Source organism: Osmia lignaria, chromosome 2 (assembly GCF_051020975.1).
Source record: "Osmia lignaria lignaria isolate PbOS001 chromosome 2, iyOsmLign1, whole genome shotgun sequence".
Classification (NCBI taxonomy): Eukaryota; Metazoa; Arthropoda; class Insecta; order Hymenoptera; family Megachilidae; genus Osmia; species Osmia lignaria.
The window spans coordinates 9,457,151-9,475,508 of NC_135033.1; the positions used below are offsets into that span (position 1 = coordinate 9,457,151).

Consider the following 18,358-nt stretch of genomic DNA (forward strand, 5'->3'; position numbering starts at 1 on the left):
GAGAGAGAAAGAGTTTCGTTTATTCTCGTTGAACTGAAAGAGAAGGAACGATCAAAAAAGAAAAAAGATAGTTTCACATGCGTGATAAGAAGAAAGATGGCAGGTCGAAAACGACAGAACGATAGATACGAAACAGAAAAGATAGAGGGCGTCGAGTAACGTTAGAGAGAGAAGGAGAATAGATGAAAAGAGAAAGAAAGCAAGGGTTAGAGAATAGGGAAAGGAAAAGAGAGGAACGTACGAGAGAACAAGCGGACAGGCTGGCAGACAGACCTGTCCGACTCGCGACTCGCGATCTCGTGGTTGCGTTTCAGCTGCTGTCCTGTGCCGCTGTCCACTAGGCACATTCGAGCACCAGAGGTCCGCGGCGTAGCAGTAGATTCTGTTCGGTGTAGAGAAAAAGAAAAAAACATACATATATACTAAATACTTATATATATATATACATATATATCGTACATACACACATATAGAAAGAGGGAGAGATAGAGAGAAAAGAAAAAGAAACAGATCGAAAGAGAGTAAGAGCGAAGCGGGCGCCGTTACGATAAAAGAAGTTTTTCAGAGAACGTATTCGGGAGCGTTCAATGGTCGAAGCAGCTATGCGCCACGCCGTCGTAGGACTCTTAGCTAGCTAGTTCTGACTACGGGAGGTCTCGGGCCGCAGTTACGACCTCGAGAACGAGCGGGTTCGCCTCGCGAAGATGACCATAATAGTCTTTTTGATCGACACGTCGGCCTCCATGAATCAGAGGGCATATTTGGGCGGGCGACCCACACTTTTGGATGTAGCTAAGAGCGCCGTGGAGACTTTCGTGAAGGTACGCCAGTCACACAGCTTTCCCGGCCGGGAGGTACGATTATCGTGGTTGCCAAGTCGTCAACTCGTACACCATCATCGAGAATAGCAGCGTGTATAAAAACGGCACGATGTTTCATTTCTGTCGTCATTATTATTTAACGATAATCCATTTTTTAGGTAAGACAAAGATCACCGGAAAGCCGTGGAGATCGTTACATGCTCCTGACCTTCGAAGATCCGCCCCAGAATATCAAGGTATGTTTTCTTCGTATTTCACTGCCTTTACGTTCGCATCTTTCGTACTTTTTGTCCTTCTTTCTCTCCCTTTCCTTCTCTTTCTCTCTCTCTCTCTCTCTTATTTATAAGATCTTTTTATCTCTCTCACACACATGCACACGTACGCTCTCTACGTTAGCTGCCATAAGTACAGTGTCCCGTACATAAGGTTTTACGTGTTAATTTTCCTTTTGAATGTTTTTCAGTTTCCCTTTCAAATGCATCCATGATTCATTGTTTCACGTTACGGGTCGATGTATTTGTGTTGATTGCTGTATTATTTGTGCTCTTTGGTTGGTGAATAATTAATATGCAGTAAGAAGGCAACAAAATGCATTCGTGCACTTGCCGTATCTTCCGTCCACCGTTACGGAAGAACAGTATTGTGGGTAGTAACGCGCGGGGTGGGGAGCCTACCCACGAGGGTCTTTCTCTATTGAATACATGCGCGCCAAATTTATGAAATCTGTAGCCAATGATTAAATCAATTTTCCTCTTACCTTCCTGAAATTTTCATTCACTTGATCTTATCAATGTTTTCCTTCTTACTATCATTATTGTTACAAAACAATTCTCATAATCTAATTATACGTTGTTTAGTCATGCATTAAAATTAGATCTATTGTAATCTGAAGTTGAGATTTTTTTTATTTCAGGGTTTAGCAGTGGTCAGGCTCATGGTTCAAGAACAGGCCAAGGTTGAAAATTGTTATAAGGATTAAGGTACTGTCACCGGTTTAATAATGGTAGAGAAGTAAAAAAAGAGTTTTCCATGTGTTAGCGGTACTTGAGACAATAAAGAATTAAGATATATTGGATGGAAATTGATAAGATTTGGATAAATAATAAATGTAAATTTCTTATAGCTATTCTTTATTGTCTTAATGTTACATGGAGGTTCTTTTCGCTCCTCTATTATTGCAGAACTTTAGTGACAGAAGTACATACCTGATAACAAGTTGCAATTTTGTATCTTTCTTGAGCCATTAACCTTATCATCATATTTGTTAAAAATAAAGAATTCCAATTAAAACATTTTTAATACAAATAATGTTTTAATAATATATAATCTTATACTTTTGTCACAGTGACAGGAAATGCAAACAACATTTGTGTCACTCTTATAAATGAAAATATTTTTTTTATTCTAGGCTGGCTGGAAGGAAAATTTAGCAACTTTTATGAATGAACTTAAAAATTTACAATGCGTCGGACTGACAACATTAGGTGCTGCTTTAAAACATGCTTTAGATGTTTTGAATATAAATCGGATGCAGACAGGCATAGATACGTACGGTCAAGGAAGATGCCCTTTTTATTTGGAACCATCGGTAATTGTTGTCATTACAGATGGAGGAAAATATACAACTAATAGCGGAGTCAATCAAGATGTGAGTTTTAATTATCTAAAAGATACAAGTAAGATCGAAAATGTACTAAACATTTAAATTTTTGTTAAAAGTTTACATTGCCGATGCATTCTCCTATACCTGGATCTGAGCTAACAAAAGAGCCATTTAGATGGGATCAAAGATTATTTTCTTTGGTATTACGTTTATCTGGAACACCAGCTGTTGAGAGAGATACTGGTTTAGTGGCAAGTGATTCTTCTCCTATAGACGCTATGTGTGAAGTTACAGGAGGTATTTAATATTTTTTTGCTGGTAGTACAATGTATCAGGTTCTTATATGTAAAAAATACCGATTTAAATAATTCATTATTTATTGTAGGTCGTTCGTATTGTATAACATCTTTCAGAATGATGATGCAGTGTATAGATTCATTGGTACAAAAGGTACAGTCTGGTGTGGTAATAAATTTTGAAAAAATTGGACCCGATCCTCCACCTTTAACCAATGAAGCACAACACGCAGACGACGATGAAAACGAAGACGAAAACAGTACAGTGAATGGAACGCGAAATTACCCTCTTAATCCAACAGTACCAGGAAATACCGCATGGCATTCTTGTAGAAGACTGATTTACGTTCCAAGATCCGCACAGAAAGGTTTTGCAGTTGGATTCTGGCCGATTCCAGAAAGTTTTTGGCCTGACCTTAGTGCTAGTTCTTTGCCTCCTAGGTCAGCACATCCAAACGTGAAATTTACTTGTACCAGTCAAGAGCCTATGGTGATAGAAAATCTTCCATTTGACAAATACGAATTGGAACCGAGCCCTTTAACGCAATATATACTGGCTAGAAAACAACCAACAATTTGTTGGCAAGTTTTTGTAGCTAATTCATATAAATCAAGTGACGTGGGCCATCCATTTGGATATTTAAAAGCAAGTACCAACTTAACGTGTGTGAATCTTTTTGTTATGCCATACAATTATCCAGTTCTTTTACCTTTGTTGGAAGAACTTTTCAAAGTGCACAGATTGAAGCCAACAAACGAATGGCGAACACAGTTTCAAAATTACATGAGAACCATGCCCACTTATTATGCAGCGGTAAGTTTTTAATTAATCTCAAATAATTAGGTAATTAAACTTATTGTATATTCAATAACATTTTATTGTTTTACAGTCCCTCAGAAGAGCTTTAACTAGGATGGGTGCTCCTGCGCCCTTAGCACAAACGTTAATACCTGATAATATGGATAACTCTTTGTCCTATAGCGTGTTAAATTATTTAAAACGACTGAAGAATCAAGCTAAAATTGAATTCGACAGACTTTGTAACGAGGTTCTTTCTAAACAACTCGCTACTGCCAATATGTCGAAAAATTTAGTAAATGGTAGTACAACGACGATAACGGAAGGTGTAAGAGTTATACCTAGAACTCCTTTAAAGAAAGACTTGGTAAATGTCTCTTTAAAAGAATGAATCGCTTATTATAAAAATAGTTCACGTTATTTTATAATTTAATTTCTTGTTTCGTTAGGTATCACATCCATTATTACAAGACAAATTTACGGGATTGAGGGATCAACTAAATGAGTTTGGTGGCTTTGTAGTTGGATTAGTTAGAAATCAACAGCGTGGCGCGCACAGTTACAGGAACGCGTTTGATGTTCCGCGGAAATCTCTTTTAGATCAAGTTGTTAGAATGCGCGCAAATTTTCTGCAACCTGGTTTGTTACATACGAAATTACTCGATGATGATTATGTTCATTCGATGCCCCTAGCTCAAATGGGAAATTATCAAGAATATTTGAAACGTATGACTCCGCCTTTAAGGGAAATTGAAAGTGCTCCTGTTAGACAACATATGTTTGGTAATTAGAACTTAAGAACCAAAGTCGTTTAAAGGGTTCGTGTTCAGATGATTTAATTACTCGTGGTTTCATTTTAGGTAATCCTTTCAAGATAGATAAAAGAATGATGGTTGACGAAGCGGATATTGATATGGTTGGCGCAACATCTTCGGCATCGAAGAGCGGTCTGAAACGTACCATGCCCGCTTCAGATGGAGGAGGTTCGTTAGCTTCGAAGCCACCACCAAACAAACGGAAACCGGGTCCAATTCCTAAAGACGTGGTAGTACGAAGACCGTCGTATACACCTACAAATACTCCACCAAACTCACCGGTACCATGGGTCGACGAAACAAAAAATCAAGTGATTCCAACTGCTGATTCAAATCAAGTTACACCAACTACCGTGAACTCAACGCCTAGTGTATCGAGTACACCGTGTGTGAATTTACCAGAGAAATTAGTAAACGGAGTAGCAGAAATGCCGACGATACCAGTTTTTGAACCAATTCCAGTAGAACATACTAACAATCATATGGACGCTCCGCCGACTTTGACACCGATAGTCAATAACATCGAGGCTTCTAAGATCGAAGGGAAAACAGAAAAGAACGAAAATATTAAAAACGAATGTAACAAACTACCTCTTAACGATTGTGTTGAAAATAGTGTGAAGGTTGAAAATTTAGTCGAAGAAAGGTTGTCCAATCATGTCGAAGAGAAATGCGAGACTAAAGTAGAAAAAGAAAAAGCTTTAACGAAAAAAGAGTTGGAAGATATTAGAAAACACAATTTGTCCGTTCGAGAACTTGTTTATAAAGAAGTACGGAGAAGAGGTACAAGTAAGTTGAAATGTACTTTGATATATATTAAACGGTAACATAAAAATCATGATACGGTAGTATTTATAAACGTTTTGTAATCTTGTTACAGATTATGCGACACTATTTTCACATTTACACCAAATTCAAGGGACTCTAGATATACGACTTGCATTTTTGCGAGATATCGTGAAAGAATCATTACGATTTAAAAGACGTAATTTGGCATCGTTACTAGAAGAGTATTTGAAAACTATACAAGAGGATAACTGGACTGTAAACCACAAAGTGAATCACAATGGTGCCACAAAAATAAGCTAAGATTTCATTGCATAATCAGGGCATTATTTCGATAAGAAAGAATAAGAATTCGATAAATAATGCAGAAAGTATAAATAGGATACAAGGTACCCTAACAAGCAAGTCGTACATCTGTAAAACGTTAAGCGAATTAGTGTTTAAGGATGTATGTTGCCAAGGCATGTGAAGTGATAATAATTGTTAAATCTAAATGAAAGAAAATAGCATTTTGGATGTCAACCAGGGATACATAGCTTCAGTGTTTTGTTTTACTTGTTTTTTTTTCAGTTTATGACTGTACAGTTGGTAGAAGTAATGTATTATTTCGTTTTCTAACTAAGATCAGAACGTTTGTTACGATAATAAATTCTGTTCAGTATCGATTCAGTGATTTTACAAATGTATTTTATAATTGTGTTCATTAAATATTCAGAATTGTTAATTTTAAAGTTTTTCCATAGGTAACATTTATAAATATTTCAAGCTTATTATTTTAAATTGTTAGTGTACTATATAAAATGTAATTATTTTTAAACTTTTTCACTTAACGTTAATAAAAATAACAGCACGTTGATTTGTAGAATATTATCTGAGATTTTATTCACTTCTCGAATGCAGGCATTTGAGACTCTTTTGATTTGGGTTTATTTCTTTAATAATAATTATTAATCATCCAAATTTCTATATTTTGTAAACAAATTCATGTAAATATAATACCCCAAAAAAGTACAATATTAATCAAATAGCGCCGTTCTACCAGCTGCACAATCAAAAGTATATAAGTTCTAAAGGAAAATAGGTAGATTTTTTGTGTTATCTTCATCTTTTTTCCATAAAAGATTTAGTATACAGTATTGTCATCCAGAACTCAAATGAAAAACCAAATTCATCAGTACGTAATATGCTCTGTAGATTTTGTTATATACGTTGTTAATACTGTAAAGTTAAATTCAAGTGTAATTTCTATAAACAAATGAAAAGACGCTTAAGTACGAATTTTTAGAAGTTAAATACATATCTTCTGTTAAAAAAAGAATTGTAAAATTTTACATTTTGTAAGTAAGAGAAGTATACTATATTTGATTATGTAATTCACTAAATTAAAAAACTTTAAAAATAGAACTTGTTTGCTCATAATACATCTTTTTTCTGATATTCAATATATACAATGTTAGCTTTACAAACTGTCATAAAAACAAATATTTATATTTAGTACCTAGTACTGAAATTATTAAAAAATTTTCAATGAGGGGTTGACAGTGCCTAATGCTATTGAAATTAATCTAAAGAAAATTTGTATTTATTTTTAACCCACTTTGGCAACGTTTTAAGTTAATATTAGTTTAAAAAGTTATTTTATAAAACAGTATGTCGAAACGGCAATAAATATACATAAAATTGTTAATGAAAACAGTAATAAATGGTAGCATATAATCTTTAGAAAATTTTTTCATTCCAATAAATTGCAAAGACTTGCATGGAAGGATGTATAAGTTTTTTTCAAAATCAAAATTGAACGTTTTTAATGTAAGAAAAATAAAATTTGTATGTTTCATACTTAATTTTTATAGAAATTTGTTTGATATTGGATGGAAGTGGGTTGAAAAAATACACAGAAATAGCAATGATTCATAAACATACTTTTAAAACTAAAGTCAAAGTTACTTGTTATTGTCTATGTATAAGGAGTCATAGTGATTTGACCAAATATTAGGTAGATATGTCCTAGACTTAATTATCAGGAAGATTATCTTACAAATTGATCAGGTTCATAAATTATAAATAGTTCATGTACATCAGAAACACATTGATCAAGCAATTTATGTAAATATTGAAGAAACTTTTTAAAAAGTCATGTTAAGTCATGCTAATAAACTGTAACATATCTCTATCATTAAATTACATATATGTATATTAAATTTAAAGATAAAGGGGCTTTTAAAAATTTCTAGTATCAGTTGTAAGACTGATTTTTAAATACGTTTTCGATTATATTAAAATCTACTTTTATATAAAAATCATGTTTATTGCCCTTTTATATTTAAATAATAAATCTCAAGTAAGATAATCAGCCTGACATTTTTTTATAGGGACACTAAATATCTATACTCTACTCTTTGTAAATTTAGTAGTGAAATTGTATATCAAATAGTATTTATTAATTGAAATCGTTAAACGTTTAATAAATTATTTTATAATAATGGAGCTTAGCTGAGTCTTAAAGACAATGATGCTAGACGCTTATTGGCTCCAAAGAGAAATTAATAAGGAAGTTGAATGAATATAACACAAAGTGCGATTCTATGATGAATTAATAGATCATAAGGAGAAGAAAATGATAGAATAAGTAATATAATTATATAACTTTTGTTATACAAATAGTAATTTTTTATTCTATCAGAATTTATTCAAGCAAATTAATTGAAGACAGTGTTGTCAAAAATGTCAAAAGAATAAAAACTGCTATATAGTATTTTCATTAAAATAATGAATCTTGTAAATTTATAAAAAAAAGTATTTGATTATCATTTTTTTCATAAAAAAAGTGGAAAAATTAGAGAACTATAAATTTAATACTTTTACACCTTTAGAACTTAAATTATGTATTTAAAAAATAGAAACTAAAGAGTAATTTTTACAATTTTATTTATACCCTGATGTCCATTAAATTTTGCAAATAATAATTTGTACTGAGCAAATGTCTTCAATTTATTTCTCAATTCAGGTCAAATTATAATTTTCTGTATCCATGTTACATACACTTTTATTGTATTGATCAAAATACATTGAATTAAATATTTTTTTCATTATACCTAATGTATTAGTATGTGCATTGTTGTACATATATTGCTGTAAATAGATATGTATTAATGGTTAATACTATTAACAAAATTCATATTGAAATGATTGTTCCATTTTTACGTTTATATTTTAAAAAAAGAAACATAGCAAATAAGTTAAAAAAATAAATTAAAGCATCATTGAAAAATTATTTTATGATTCATTATTTCTACATAAAATATAATTCTAAGAAATTAATATTATCCTATAATATATATACCGAGCAATACATTCGCACAAATGTAGGTTATGTTTAGTACATATTTTGTAGTATTTATCACTCTAAATTTGATTTCAAATTAATTTTGATACGATTGAGATGCATAGAACAAGAGTATAAGAAATAATAAAGAATATAACAAATTATAACCGATACATCATATGAATATATACCGCAGTTCATCAGAGTCCATAACTGCGAAAAGACCAATTTTCGTTCTTCGCGCTTCTCCAGTGCGCATCTTCGCCCTGATTGGCGATACTCCCAAACGAAGTGGAAAGCGATTAGCAGAGAGCTCGCTGCGTTCCCCCACCATCTTCCAACCTGCGCGTCGCAGTTATGGACTCTGGTGAACTGCGGTATAGTTAGCTTTTGTAGACAAACTTCATTAAAATATTTCTATTTCAGGCTTATCCTTTAAAAAATTTATATATACAACTTTATTTTGTTTATAAAACAATTATATAATATTTTTACTATCACATATAATGAAAAAATTAAGTATTTTTAAAGTGTAAGAATTGCAGAACTTAATTATATTTCATTAATCTTACATATCGTGTTAATGATGAAGGACAATGAAATATTCGATTTCAATATGTTATAATATAAAACTGCTTTTAGAAATAAGTTAGAAAATTAATGTTAATAGTTCATAATTTAAAGAAATGAAAAGTATCGATAATTACAATCGATATTGCAGACTTATAAAAAAATTGGCAAGTAGGATGTCCTTTGGAAGGGATGAGAGACGGTGGCCGAGAGGCTCACATCAAAATGGCCGCATTTTAGTCTACAGACGATTTTTCTTTACTGTTTGCCAATAGCCGCATAAAGGGCCTGGCAGTGTTCCTTAAAGTGGCAAATCTGTTTCGCTGGAAATTTCGCTGTTGAATAACCGGAAAATTTTCGTGAAATAGAATAAACTTCGGTAAGAAAAACTGACCGCATAGTTTCTCTGCCAAATAGCCGGGCCAAGCCCATTGTCTATTGACTAGTTCATTTAGAGAAAAGAAACTTTTCTTATGATTAACGACGTTACATGTAATGCCTATGAATCAATTTTCTAAATTCTATTTATGATAAGGATAGCACAGTATATATTCATAAATACTGTCAAGTTTAGTTGTTGTTTTCAAAACTGTGAACTGATTTTTCTACAATATATTGTCTCATCTTAAAATAAGAAAATTATAGGTCTATGCTTTCTAAATATGAATTACATATGAGTTATTTTGAAAATTAATTCTTAATTTTAGAATGTTAACATTTATATAAAAAAGAAACTTTTGTTGTAAGTGTATCATCTCAACTTAAAATATATGATATTTTATATTATATTTTACACATTATTGTTTCAATTTCAGGTTTTGCATAATATTTTACATGATGTTACGCCATCAACATCATACAATGCAAAACCAACTTCGAGATCATAACAGGTTTGTAATGGATCATTTAAAATAACATCACAACTTTATGAAATACCTATATAAGTAAATTAGTATTATTTAATAATCTTAGAGCATTATGTAATATACAATTATATGCTTTTATTCCAGACATAATGCAAGTATAAAATGATTATTCACTATCAAATTTTATATGCATATTTATTCTATTTGATGTTTCATCAGAATGGGTGGTCCGATGCGTCCCATGCAGCAGGCAAATATGGCCCCTTTACATCAGCCGCAGCATCCGCTATCGCATCGGAATCCACATCAACAAATACTGTCCATGCCCCCCCATCAACAACACATTCATCATATGCAACACCCTGGACCACCACATGGAAATCCAAGGCAACCAATGTTGATGGGCATGAATGCACATAATGCAAATGGTAGTACTAGATAAACTTACTCGCGTATGTTGATAAGTTAAGTTTAGAGTTATAATACTAATTTAGTCCGTGTCTTTTTAGGTACCATGGTTAGTGTTAGTTTAAAAGATCAAGCAAATACTGTCTCTGTGACTCTACAAAATCCAAATGTTCAACCACCACAATATCAGCTACAACAAAATAATCAACAAACTCCTCCACCCTCTCAGCAACATGTTCATCAATCGCAAAGCATAGAACCAAATAAACCACCTACAAATGATACAAATGGAGAGTCCAGAGATCAGAATTCACCTACACAAAATCACATTAATGTGACTGATTCAGCTTTGGCAAACATGAAAGAAAAAACACCGATGTGCTTATTAAATGAGTTAGCACGTTTTAACAAAATTCAGCATCAATATAGGTTGACTAATGAACAAGGACCAGCGCACAAGAAACGATTCACGGTAACACTAAAGCTAGGACAAGAAGAGTATGTTGCTGAAGGTTCTAGTATAAAGAAAGCTCAACATAGTGCTGCAACTGAAGCGTTAACAAAGACCTGGTATCGACGCCCTTTGCCGAAACCCAGAAAGGCAATGAGAGTTGGACATCCAGGAAAATGTTTCAGTGGTTCTGGTAATTTCTGCGTATTACCTCTTATAAATGGTACAACCAAATATGAATTTTTTAAATTTGAAAGCAAGATTATTTATTACAGGAAATTTACCACCGACTGTTGAATTAAATGCTTTAGCTATGAAAAGAGGAGAACCTACTGTTTATAGTTTCCTATTGGCTCCAGTACCAGGATCACAGCCATATCTTACACATAATTTAGGTCATCTTCCTCGAATATTTAATCCACGTTTTCCTACATACAATCGTGGTTTTCACGCGGAACCCCAATTGTATATTGTATCATTAAAGGTAAAAAAGTAATCAGAATTTCGATATACTATAAATTATATAAATAGTTTCAAATTTTATTCAATATAATAATATGTAGGTAGGAGAACGTGAATTCATTGGAAGAGGTGTGACAGGTCAAGCAGCACGACATAATGCAGCGAGTAAAGCTTTAGAACAATTGCGCCAATTGCCAATACCGGAAGAAGTAGCGAATACTTGTACTACCGGTGAGAACGGTACATTAGGTGAAACTAAAGATCCGATTGCTGAATTGAAAAGCCCTGTATCATTGGTTTATGAGAAAGCATTAAAACATGGCTTACCTGTTAGTTTTGAAGTTGTGTCAGAAATCGGTAAACCTCATATTCGGACATTCAGGACGAAGTGTACTGTTGGAGATAAAGTTACGTTCGGAGAAGGACCTTCGAAGAAAGTAAGTCTTCTGCATTTAGAACATAAAGTTTTGTGTATTATTGAATTTCCATTTTTCATGTATCCATTATTGTAATTTAGGTGTCAAAAAGACACGCGGCAGAATTTATGCTAGAAGAGCTTAATCGCCTGCCTCCATTACCCGAAACTATTCAAAATCGTCCGAGGCGAATGAAACGTAAACCCCCAGCAACAAAAAAAAAGTCACGAAATCTGATAAAAGATTATCAAGAACCGCGATCCGAATCCGAGGGTACGGAAGAAGTAAATCCAGTTTCCCGATTGGTTCAGATACAACAAGCTAAGCGAGAGAAAGAACCTGTTTATAATTTGATCGAAGAAAAAGGTGCATCAAGACGAAGGGAATTCGTTATTGAAGTTACTATGGGACAGCATTCTGCACAAGGACTAGGCCCTAACAAGAAGTTAGCTAAAAGAGCCGCGGCAGAAGCTCTTCTAACCCAATTAGGTTACAGTAAACCACAGCCACAGCCCACAAAGCCATCGATCAAAACAGGAGAAAGCGAAAACACAGAACAGAAACCTAGGAAAGTTACTTTCTTAGAAGATGAACAAATTAATGATACTCAATCTCATCAACCAGTAGGAGGTGAGACATAAAAAGATACTATATAGTAATAATTAATCATGGTATACATGTTATTTGTTGTACATGAGCATTTTGAAAATTGATTGACTTTAATCAGGAACTATTGGACGTCAGTTAGTACCTGGACTTTTATTAGTGGACGGAGGTCAGGAATCTAAATTAGGTAGCGGACCTAGTGTACAGATTATTGCTGAAGAACTACGAGGACAACAGCAACAAAACCCAGCCACTGTTTCTCCCAAAGATCAATTGAAATATCTTTCTCGGTTATTTAACTTCAGCGTGGAGTTCAATGATTTTCCTAAGGTAGATAATATTATACGAACAGATAACATGTAATCGCAAGTGTTAAAATCTGTATCGAAATAATTTAATCAATTAAAAAAAATTACGCTTATTTTGTATGATGATTTCAGGGAGCAGTGAATAAGGAATATCTATCGCTCGTGACATTAAGTACTGATCCGCCACAAGTGTGTCATGGAAATGGACCGACAAGAACTGCAAGCCGTAATCAAGCTGCATTAAAAGCCCTGCGTACTTTAAGTAAGCTGGGTCTCGATAATGGATCCAATTCACAACCGAAAAAAGATAAAGGTGCGTCTGGAGATGGAATACACATTAGCATTCAAGTTAAAAACAATATAATGGATGGAGCTATTGATAAGTAATTATATAGTATTTAAGATAGGCTTACTGATAAGTTTAATTTACATTGCCCCTTTAAGGCATTGCAAAGGAAAATTAACTTAAAGATGTTTCATACAGTCATTAATGAAAATGAGAATATTTAGGAAAGATCATTAAAAAGTCCATAATTTCATCATAGATTTAATATTAATGTTAGTATTGCCTAATTTTAATAATGATATTGAAATTAAACCTATAGTGAAATTACATGATAGTAAATCATGTAAGATTTTTGGAACTGTAAAGTTCTTAAGATTAACAGTTTAATTAAATTTTCCTTAATTTATTAGATAAATGAGCACAAGCCTTTAATTATCATTATTTTATTGTTTTTAATTTTTTTTTTTTTTCGTTATCAAGATTATAATTTTCTATTTTCATTAATGTGTTGTTTTTGATGTATTCCTTCTAAAATATTTTTATGTATTTTTAATCATATGTTTTACTTTCATTAATGTATTTACATATATTACAGTTGTTGAATGAACTATTCGGAGGGAAAATGACTCTTCTCAATCTATCTCTCTGGGCCTTATTACACGGTAACTTCAAACACATTGAATCACCGATGACTCTCGGTCTTCGTATGTTACGCCATTGCTTCTTTAACATAATGGATCGCGAATTTTAGAGATCAGTAGCTTTTTATGAGGAATCAATCTTTTGCAGTGCCTTAATTGCACGAGAAAATGCTCAAGCACCAATAAAAATGAATCATTGATAAGTATCCAGAAATATTTTTCTTCCTTTTCTTTTACAAGAAATAGTTGATCGCAGCAATCTATGGAAATAGATCTCTGCGATAATTGCGAGTGTGGTAAAAAAAACGTAGGCTTTGCGTATATAATCATCTAATGGAATATATAATTTAAATTACTTTTCTGCGCTTGAAAATATAGTAACATCTCGAGACAAGAGGGATTATTGGTGCTTGATCAAAATTGTGATCCTAACAGTGATTATCGATTCTATTTATTATAACAATTTCATTGATAGGATCACAACTGATGAACGTAAATTGTTTCGATTTCGTAATTGAAATGGTCATTTTCCAAAATATTGTGGTTTATGATCATGAAAAACATCGTAGAAACATTAAGTGAAAATATTGAAATCTGAGATGAAATGCGGCCATCTCTTAATTTCTCTATTTAATCCTTGGCTTTCTCATTTCTTGCAAATAGAATGTCTGTTATGTCTTATTACCTAATGCGAGTACGCATGAATCAGCGAAATAATTTATGGATCTAAAAATAATTTTAACAAAATCATCGTATTACGTATCAGAATTTTTCATCGTTTCAAATCTTTAATAATGATTTCTTCGAAACTAAATTGAGTTCAAAGTTTTAGTGTGTTAACGTGTATTAAGCGTCTCCAACTAAGTAATTAATTCTTTATAATTTGCGACAAAGATACAGATAAATCAATGCTTTTGATTTGTATCGCTTTGTTCAGTTAATAATGCGATAACTGAATAATAATGATCTTAATTAAAATATTAAGAATAAATATATGACAAAACACAAGATAAAGATTTAGAAACTGGTTGGAGACCCTTCAAGTATATTCGATTATATTACAAGCTTTCGTTTTCGAATTTATAAAATTGAAAAAAGGTAACACGATATATTCATATTATTGCCCCAATTTGCTTTTCTACGGGGCCTAGAAGCACTCTGGGGTTATATTCGTGTTTTACAAGGTATTGAGAAGTAAAGGACATTCAGATTTTCATACATCCGTTATCCAGTAAACAAGAAAAAAGGAAAAAAAAAAATGACAAAAAAAATAGAAAAAAAAATTAAAGATGATTTGGATGTATTGGAAATTGTAGTCAAAATGGTAATAATTCAAAATTTGTCTCGTTGCGTCACAATTATTAGGAAGAGGCACAATTTGATTTTATCTTAATCAAGAAACCAATAAAACAACGTTGTCGAATTTTGTCTTATTGCCGACGATTTATAACGATACTAAAATAATGCTGGAGACAAAAAAGAAAAGTATCTGATAATGAATGAAGATAAGGTCAAGAGATAGACTATTTATGAACAAGGAAGAATACGGTATCCTGTTTCTCAAAAAAACTTATCTTGCATTCATTATCCTCATAACATTATTCAATAGGATTTTTTGAATGTTAATGAACCGTAAAAAAAAAAAAAAAAAAAAAAAGGGAAACTTATACAAACGACTGTTAAATTTCAGTAATATATAATTGATTGCTTACACCCACGATCTGTAACATGCTCTGTATCACGGAGGTAAAGAAAGAGAAGGATTGCCTGTATTATTATCAATAATTTTTTTCTTTCAGATAGTTCGTACGCGATACCTTCCGAAATAATTTATAGGTTGCTCGGGGACGAGTTAATGAATGTTCCTTTTTCTGAGATATCGCTTCTAGGTGGGCCTTCCTTCTTCACGTGGGATTCGCTGTTCTAAATAGAAAAAAAAAAACAATGATAAAATAGCGACAACATGTTTCTGATAGTTTGATTTTTTCTTTCGATAAAGAAAAAGAAAGGAAACATGAATCCTACGGAGATATAACCCTGTTGCAGGACCTATTTTATCCGCGTAAACTGTAATACAATAGTTAGTCGTAACAATAAGTGAATAAAGTATTAATTACTAAGATGTGCGAAGGTGGAAGTATCTCGAAGGAATATGATGATAAATGTGATTCCAAGAGATAACAAATAAAAAAAAGGTCATGTTCTAAACACTTATTTTACAATGCAATGCTTTCCACTTAAATCTGTAACTATCGGGCGAATGTAACATTGGCATTGATATCTATACGCTTGATTTGTTACTAGATTGTAAGCTATAAAACGATAACAACATAAGTATTGCCTTTTTGTGCTTTAATTTATTGATATGTATGTACAAAAGTAACAGCTTATAAGATTTTCAAGAATTAAGTTTATCTGAGCGATCATGTACCGATAGTTAAGGAAATAATTTCGGTAAAAGCAAACTAAAACATGCATAGTTATCCAGAATTTTTTGTTTAAACATTGAACCGTTACGTTAATTTTGTCATGTAATGCTTTACATGTTTATATTGGAAAAGAAAAAATGATTAGAACATCCTTTTTTTTTTAATAATGAATCAAAGGTGATTATGATATACGATTATTGTTTTTAATGTTGTGGTATAGAAAATGAAAGTTGTGCGTAAAATAAGTTAGTTACTTTGTTTCTCTTATTCATTCCTTCAGAGAGTACAGTTGTAAAATGTGATTTTCAGAAACGTCGATTAAAACAGAACGATCTTATCGAAAAAATTTGCAAGGTAGATCATGGCAGTAAAGATTTTACACTGATAAAGTTTTTTATGCCGAAAAATCGTTAACTCCGTTTTAAAAAAGTGATTGTTTAATACGTAGATATCTACTGCTTATTTAAACTTTATCGGTTTGTATTTGACATCAATAAACGAATGTAAAAACGTTAACATTGTATTACGTCTATTTTCAATAATTTACGTAATGGAATTACATTTGTATTTTTATATTTTCGTCATTCACAATTATTGTAAATCTATCAAAGCTAATTGTAAGTCAAATTGAAATTTTCGATAACGAGAATTCAAATTCGATACAATCGAAATCAATCGATTTTTGATTCCCTACCAAATCAGTGACACCATTGATCAAACACAAATATTGTAGGTTATGTTCGCAGCTAAAGTTATTTAGCAATTCAAATTTTTCAAAGAACATGTCGAATTAAAGAACAAATAATTTTAACCATTAAATAATGTTGAGTGCTATGTGGGTTATGCTGCATCGAAAATAATATTACCTAAAACATGTAACTTCTCAGTGAGTCTCGAAGTATAAAGCAGTGGAAGGTTAAGTTGTAAACAAAAACTGAAATATAATATTTTTCAACTTCTACAGGTATATACTTTGGAAAAAAACAAATTGTTAGGAGAAATAAAAAGGAACTACCAGAAGTGAAATAAATAAGTGAACATGTTTAAAAACACATTTCAAAGTGGGTTTTTATCAATTTTGTATAGCATTGGCAGCAAGCCTCTACAAATTTGGGATAAGAAAGTAAGAAATGGACACATAAAACGAATTACAGACAATGATATACAAAGTTTAGTACTGGAAATATTGGGTAGCAATGTCAGTACCACATATATTACCTGCCCTGCAGATCCAAGAAAAACTTTAGGAATAAAGTTACCATTTTTGGTCATGATAATTAAGAATTTAAAGAAATATTTTACATTTGAGGTTCAGGTAAAGAGCAGTTGATTATTTAATTGCAGCTGAAAATATTCTTAAACAACAAATTTTAATAAATTATTTTCCTCTAGGTAATTGATGATAAAAATGTACGCCGTAGATTTCGTGCTAGTAATTACCAATCTACAACTAGAGTAAAACCATTTATTTGTACAATGCCAATGAGATTAGACGATGGATGGAATCAAATCCAATTTAACTTAGCTGACTTCACTAGACGTGCATATGGAACCAATTATGTAGAAACATTAAGAGTTCAAATTCATGCAAATTGTAGAATACGAAGAGTATACTTCTCTGATAGATTATATTCTGAAGATGAGTTGCCTGCTGAATTCAAGTTATTTTTACCAATTCAAAATAAAGCTAAATGTTAGGACAATGGTAATTTCACAATGCTTTATAAAATGTTAAAAAATAACAAGAATAAATCATTAATATTTGTAAATTGACCAGTTTATGATGTTTATTTTCAGTTAATATTTAATAAATATATTCTTTTACATATACGTAACAGCAGATTGTTTCGATATCAACGACTATACCCCACCATTGTCAGAAGGAGGTATGCCAAGAGGTACAAAATTATTAATAACTCATTTAAGTATAATTAATTATTTTGACAATCGACTTTCGAATCAAACTCATTATTCATTTTACTGGTTAATTAACGAACCGACTCGCTTTAGCGACTAACTATTTAAGAAAACTGTGTTCCGCTGTTTATTGGAGCAATTTTAGATTCCGAGGAAGCAAATGGGGAGCAATATTTTAGGATACAACTTGTTAAGAAAAATTGATATTCCGTACCAACTTTACTTCAGTGGTTTAATATGTTTTTAATAATTAACACATTGAAGGAAAATTAATCAATGGTTTATAGGTATCTGTAAAATATAAAGTATTTCCAGGATTGGGTAATGTAGTAATTGAGTCTAGTGCTGATTTGATAGATGTCGCTAGAAGACTAAAATTTGGCAAGTGACAGTAAATGGCGCGAAAAATTATTCGGTACGACATAATTTTATTACTGTATCTATTTAACTGAATCATTAATTAATTAACATATATTGTTATATTCTAAAATATTTGTATGTTTTGTGAAATAGAAACAGCATATTATTAGTACAAAAGTTTGAAGTAATAATG

The 18,358-nt window shown here is 32.0% G+C and overlaps 3 protein-coding genes across 11 annotated transcripts; all 3 read left to right on the forward strand.

Moving 5' to 3' along the window:
- Positions 1-254: 254 nt before the first annotated feature.
- Positions 255-6,483, forward strand: IntS6 (integrator complex subunit 6). 6 transcript variants are annotated; one of them, XM_034333773.2, is made up of 10 exons: positions 255-854; positions 980-1,057; positions 1,735-1,776; positions 2,230-2,469; positions 2,541-2,721; positions 2,810-3,534; positions 3,611-3,886; positions 3,969-4,302; positions 4,380-5,123; positions 5,215-6,483. In XM_034333773.2, exons 1-10 carry the CDS (start codon positions 705-707, stop codon positions 5,421-5,423), a joined length of 2,979 nt encoding a protein of 992 aa, XP_034189664.2. In that variant the 5' UTR covers positions 255-704; the 3' UTR covers positions 5,424-6,483. The 6 variants fall into 6 exon arrangements, with proteins under 6 accessions (XP_034189664.2, XP_034189665.2, XP_034189666.2 ...); XM_034333774.2 differs by having other exon boundaries at positions 255-821; positions 5,215-6,479; XM_034333775.2 differs by lacking the exon at positions 1,735-1,776 and having other exon boundaries at positions 256-854; positions 5,215-6,477.
- A 2,720-nt stretch (positions 6,484-9,203) lies between these two features.
- On the forward strand, positions 9,204-15,404 carry stau (double-stranded RNA-binding protein Staufen). Of its 3 annotated transcripts, none has more exons than XM_034333927.2 (10): positions 9,204-9,394; positions 9,831-9,905; positions 10,101-10,309; positions 10,391-10,933; positions 11,016-11,224; positions 11,304-11,639; positions 11,720-12,248; positions 12,346-12,554; positions 12,665-12,915; positions 13,414-15,404. In XM_034333927.2, exons 2-10 carry the CDS (start codon positions 9,850-9,852, stop codon positions 13,418-13,420), a joined length of 2,349 nt encoding a protein of 782 aa, XP_034189818.2. In that variant the 5' UTR covers positions 9,204-9,394; positions 9,831-9,849; the 3' UTR covers positions 13,421-15,404. The 3 variants fall into 3 exon arrangements, with proteins under 3 accessions (XP_034189818.2, XP_076546826.1, XP_034189819.2); XM_034333928.2 differs by having other exon boundaries at positions 9,205-9,394; positions 12,665-12,845; XM_076690711.1 differs by lacking the exon at positions 13,414-15,404 and having other exon boundaries at positions 12,665-13,093.
- A 141-nt stretch (positions 15,405-15,545) lies between these two features.
- On the forward strand, positions 15,546-18,244 carry Bug22 (cilia- and flagella-associated protein 20). Of its 2 annotated transcripts, XR_004582376.2 has the most exons (5): positions 15,546-16,774; positions 16,853-17,203; positions 17,281-17,593; positions 17,686-17,786; positions 17,951-18,244. XR_004582376.2 is itself a non-coding variant. In XM_034333961.2 (3 exons), the coding sequence occupies exons 2-3, from the start codon at positions 16,928-16,930 to the stop codon at positions 17,584-17,586; spliced, it is 582 nt and encodes a 193-aa protein (XP_034189852.1). In that variant the 5' UTR covers positions 15,546-16,774; positions 16,853-16,927; the 3' UTR covers positions 17,587-17,677. The 2 variants fall into 2 exon arrangements, 1 of the variants encoding a protein (XP_034189852.1); XM_034333961.2 differs by lacking the exons at positions 17,686-17,786; positions 17,951-18,244 and having other exon boundaries at positions 17,281-17,677.
- The last annotated feature ends 114 nt before the right edge of the window (positions 18,245-18,358 follow it).

Coding starts and splice junctions, on each gene's coding strand:
- IntS6 (XM_034333773.2), top strand. CDS start 705: ATGACCATAATAGTCTTTTTGATCGACACGTCGGCCTCCATGAATCAG. Junction 1,058..1,734: donor ATCCGCCCCAGAATATCAAG/GTATGTTTTCTT, acceptor TTTTTATTTCAG/GGTTTAGCAGTGGTCAGGCT. Junction 3,535..3,610: donor TGCCCACTTATTATGCAGCG/GTAAGTTTTTAA, acceptor ATTGTTTTACAG/TCCCTCAGAAGAGCTTTAAC.
- stau (XM_034333927.2), top strand. CDS start 9,850: ATGATGTTACGCCATCAACATCATACAATGCAAAACCAACTTCGAGAT. Junction 10,934..11,015: donor AAAATGTTTCAGTGGTTCTG/GTAATTTCTGCG, acceptor TATTTATTACAG/GAAATTTACCACCGACTGTT. Junction 12,249..12,345: donor ATCTCATCAACCAGTAGGAG/GTGAGACATAAA, acceptor GACTTTAATCAG/GAACTATTGGACGTCAGTTA.
- Bug22 (XM_034333961.2), top strand. CDS start 16,928: ATGTTTAAAAACACATTTCAAAGTGGGTTTTTATCAATTTTGTATAGC. Junction 17,204..17,280: donor ATTTTACATTTGAGGTTCAG/GTAAAGAGCAGT, acceptor ATTTTCCTCTAG/GTAATTGATGATAAAAATGT.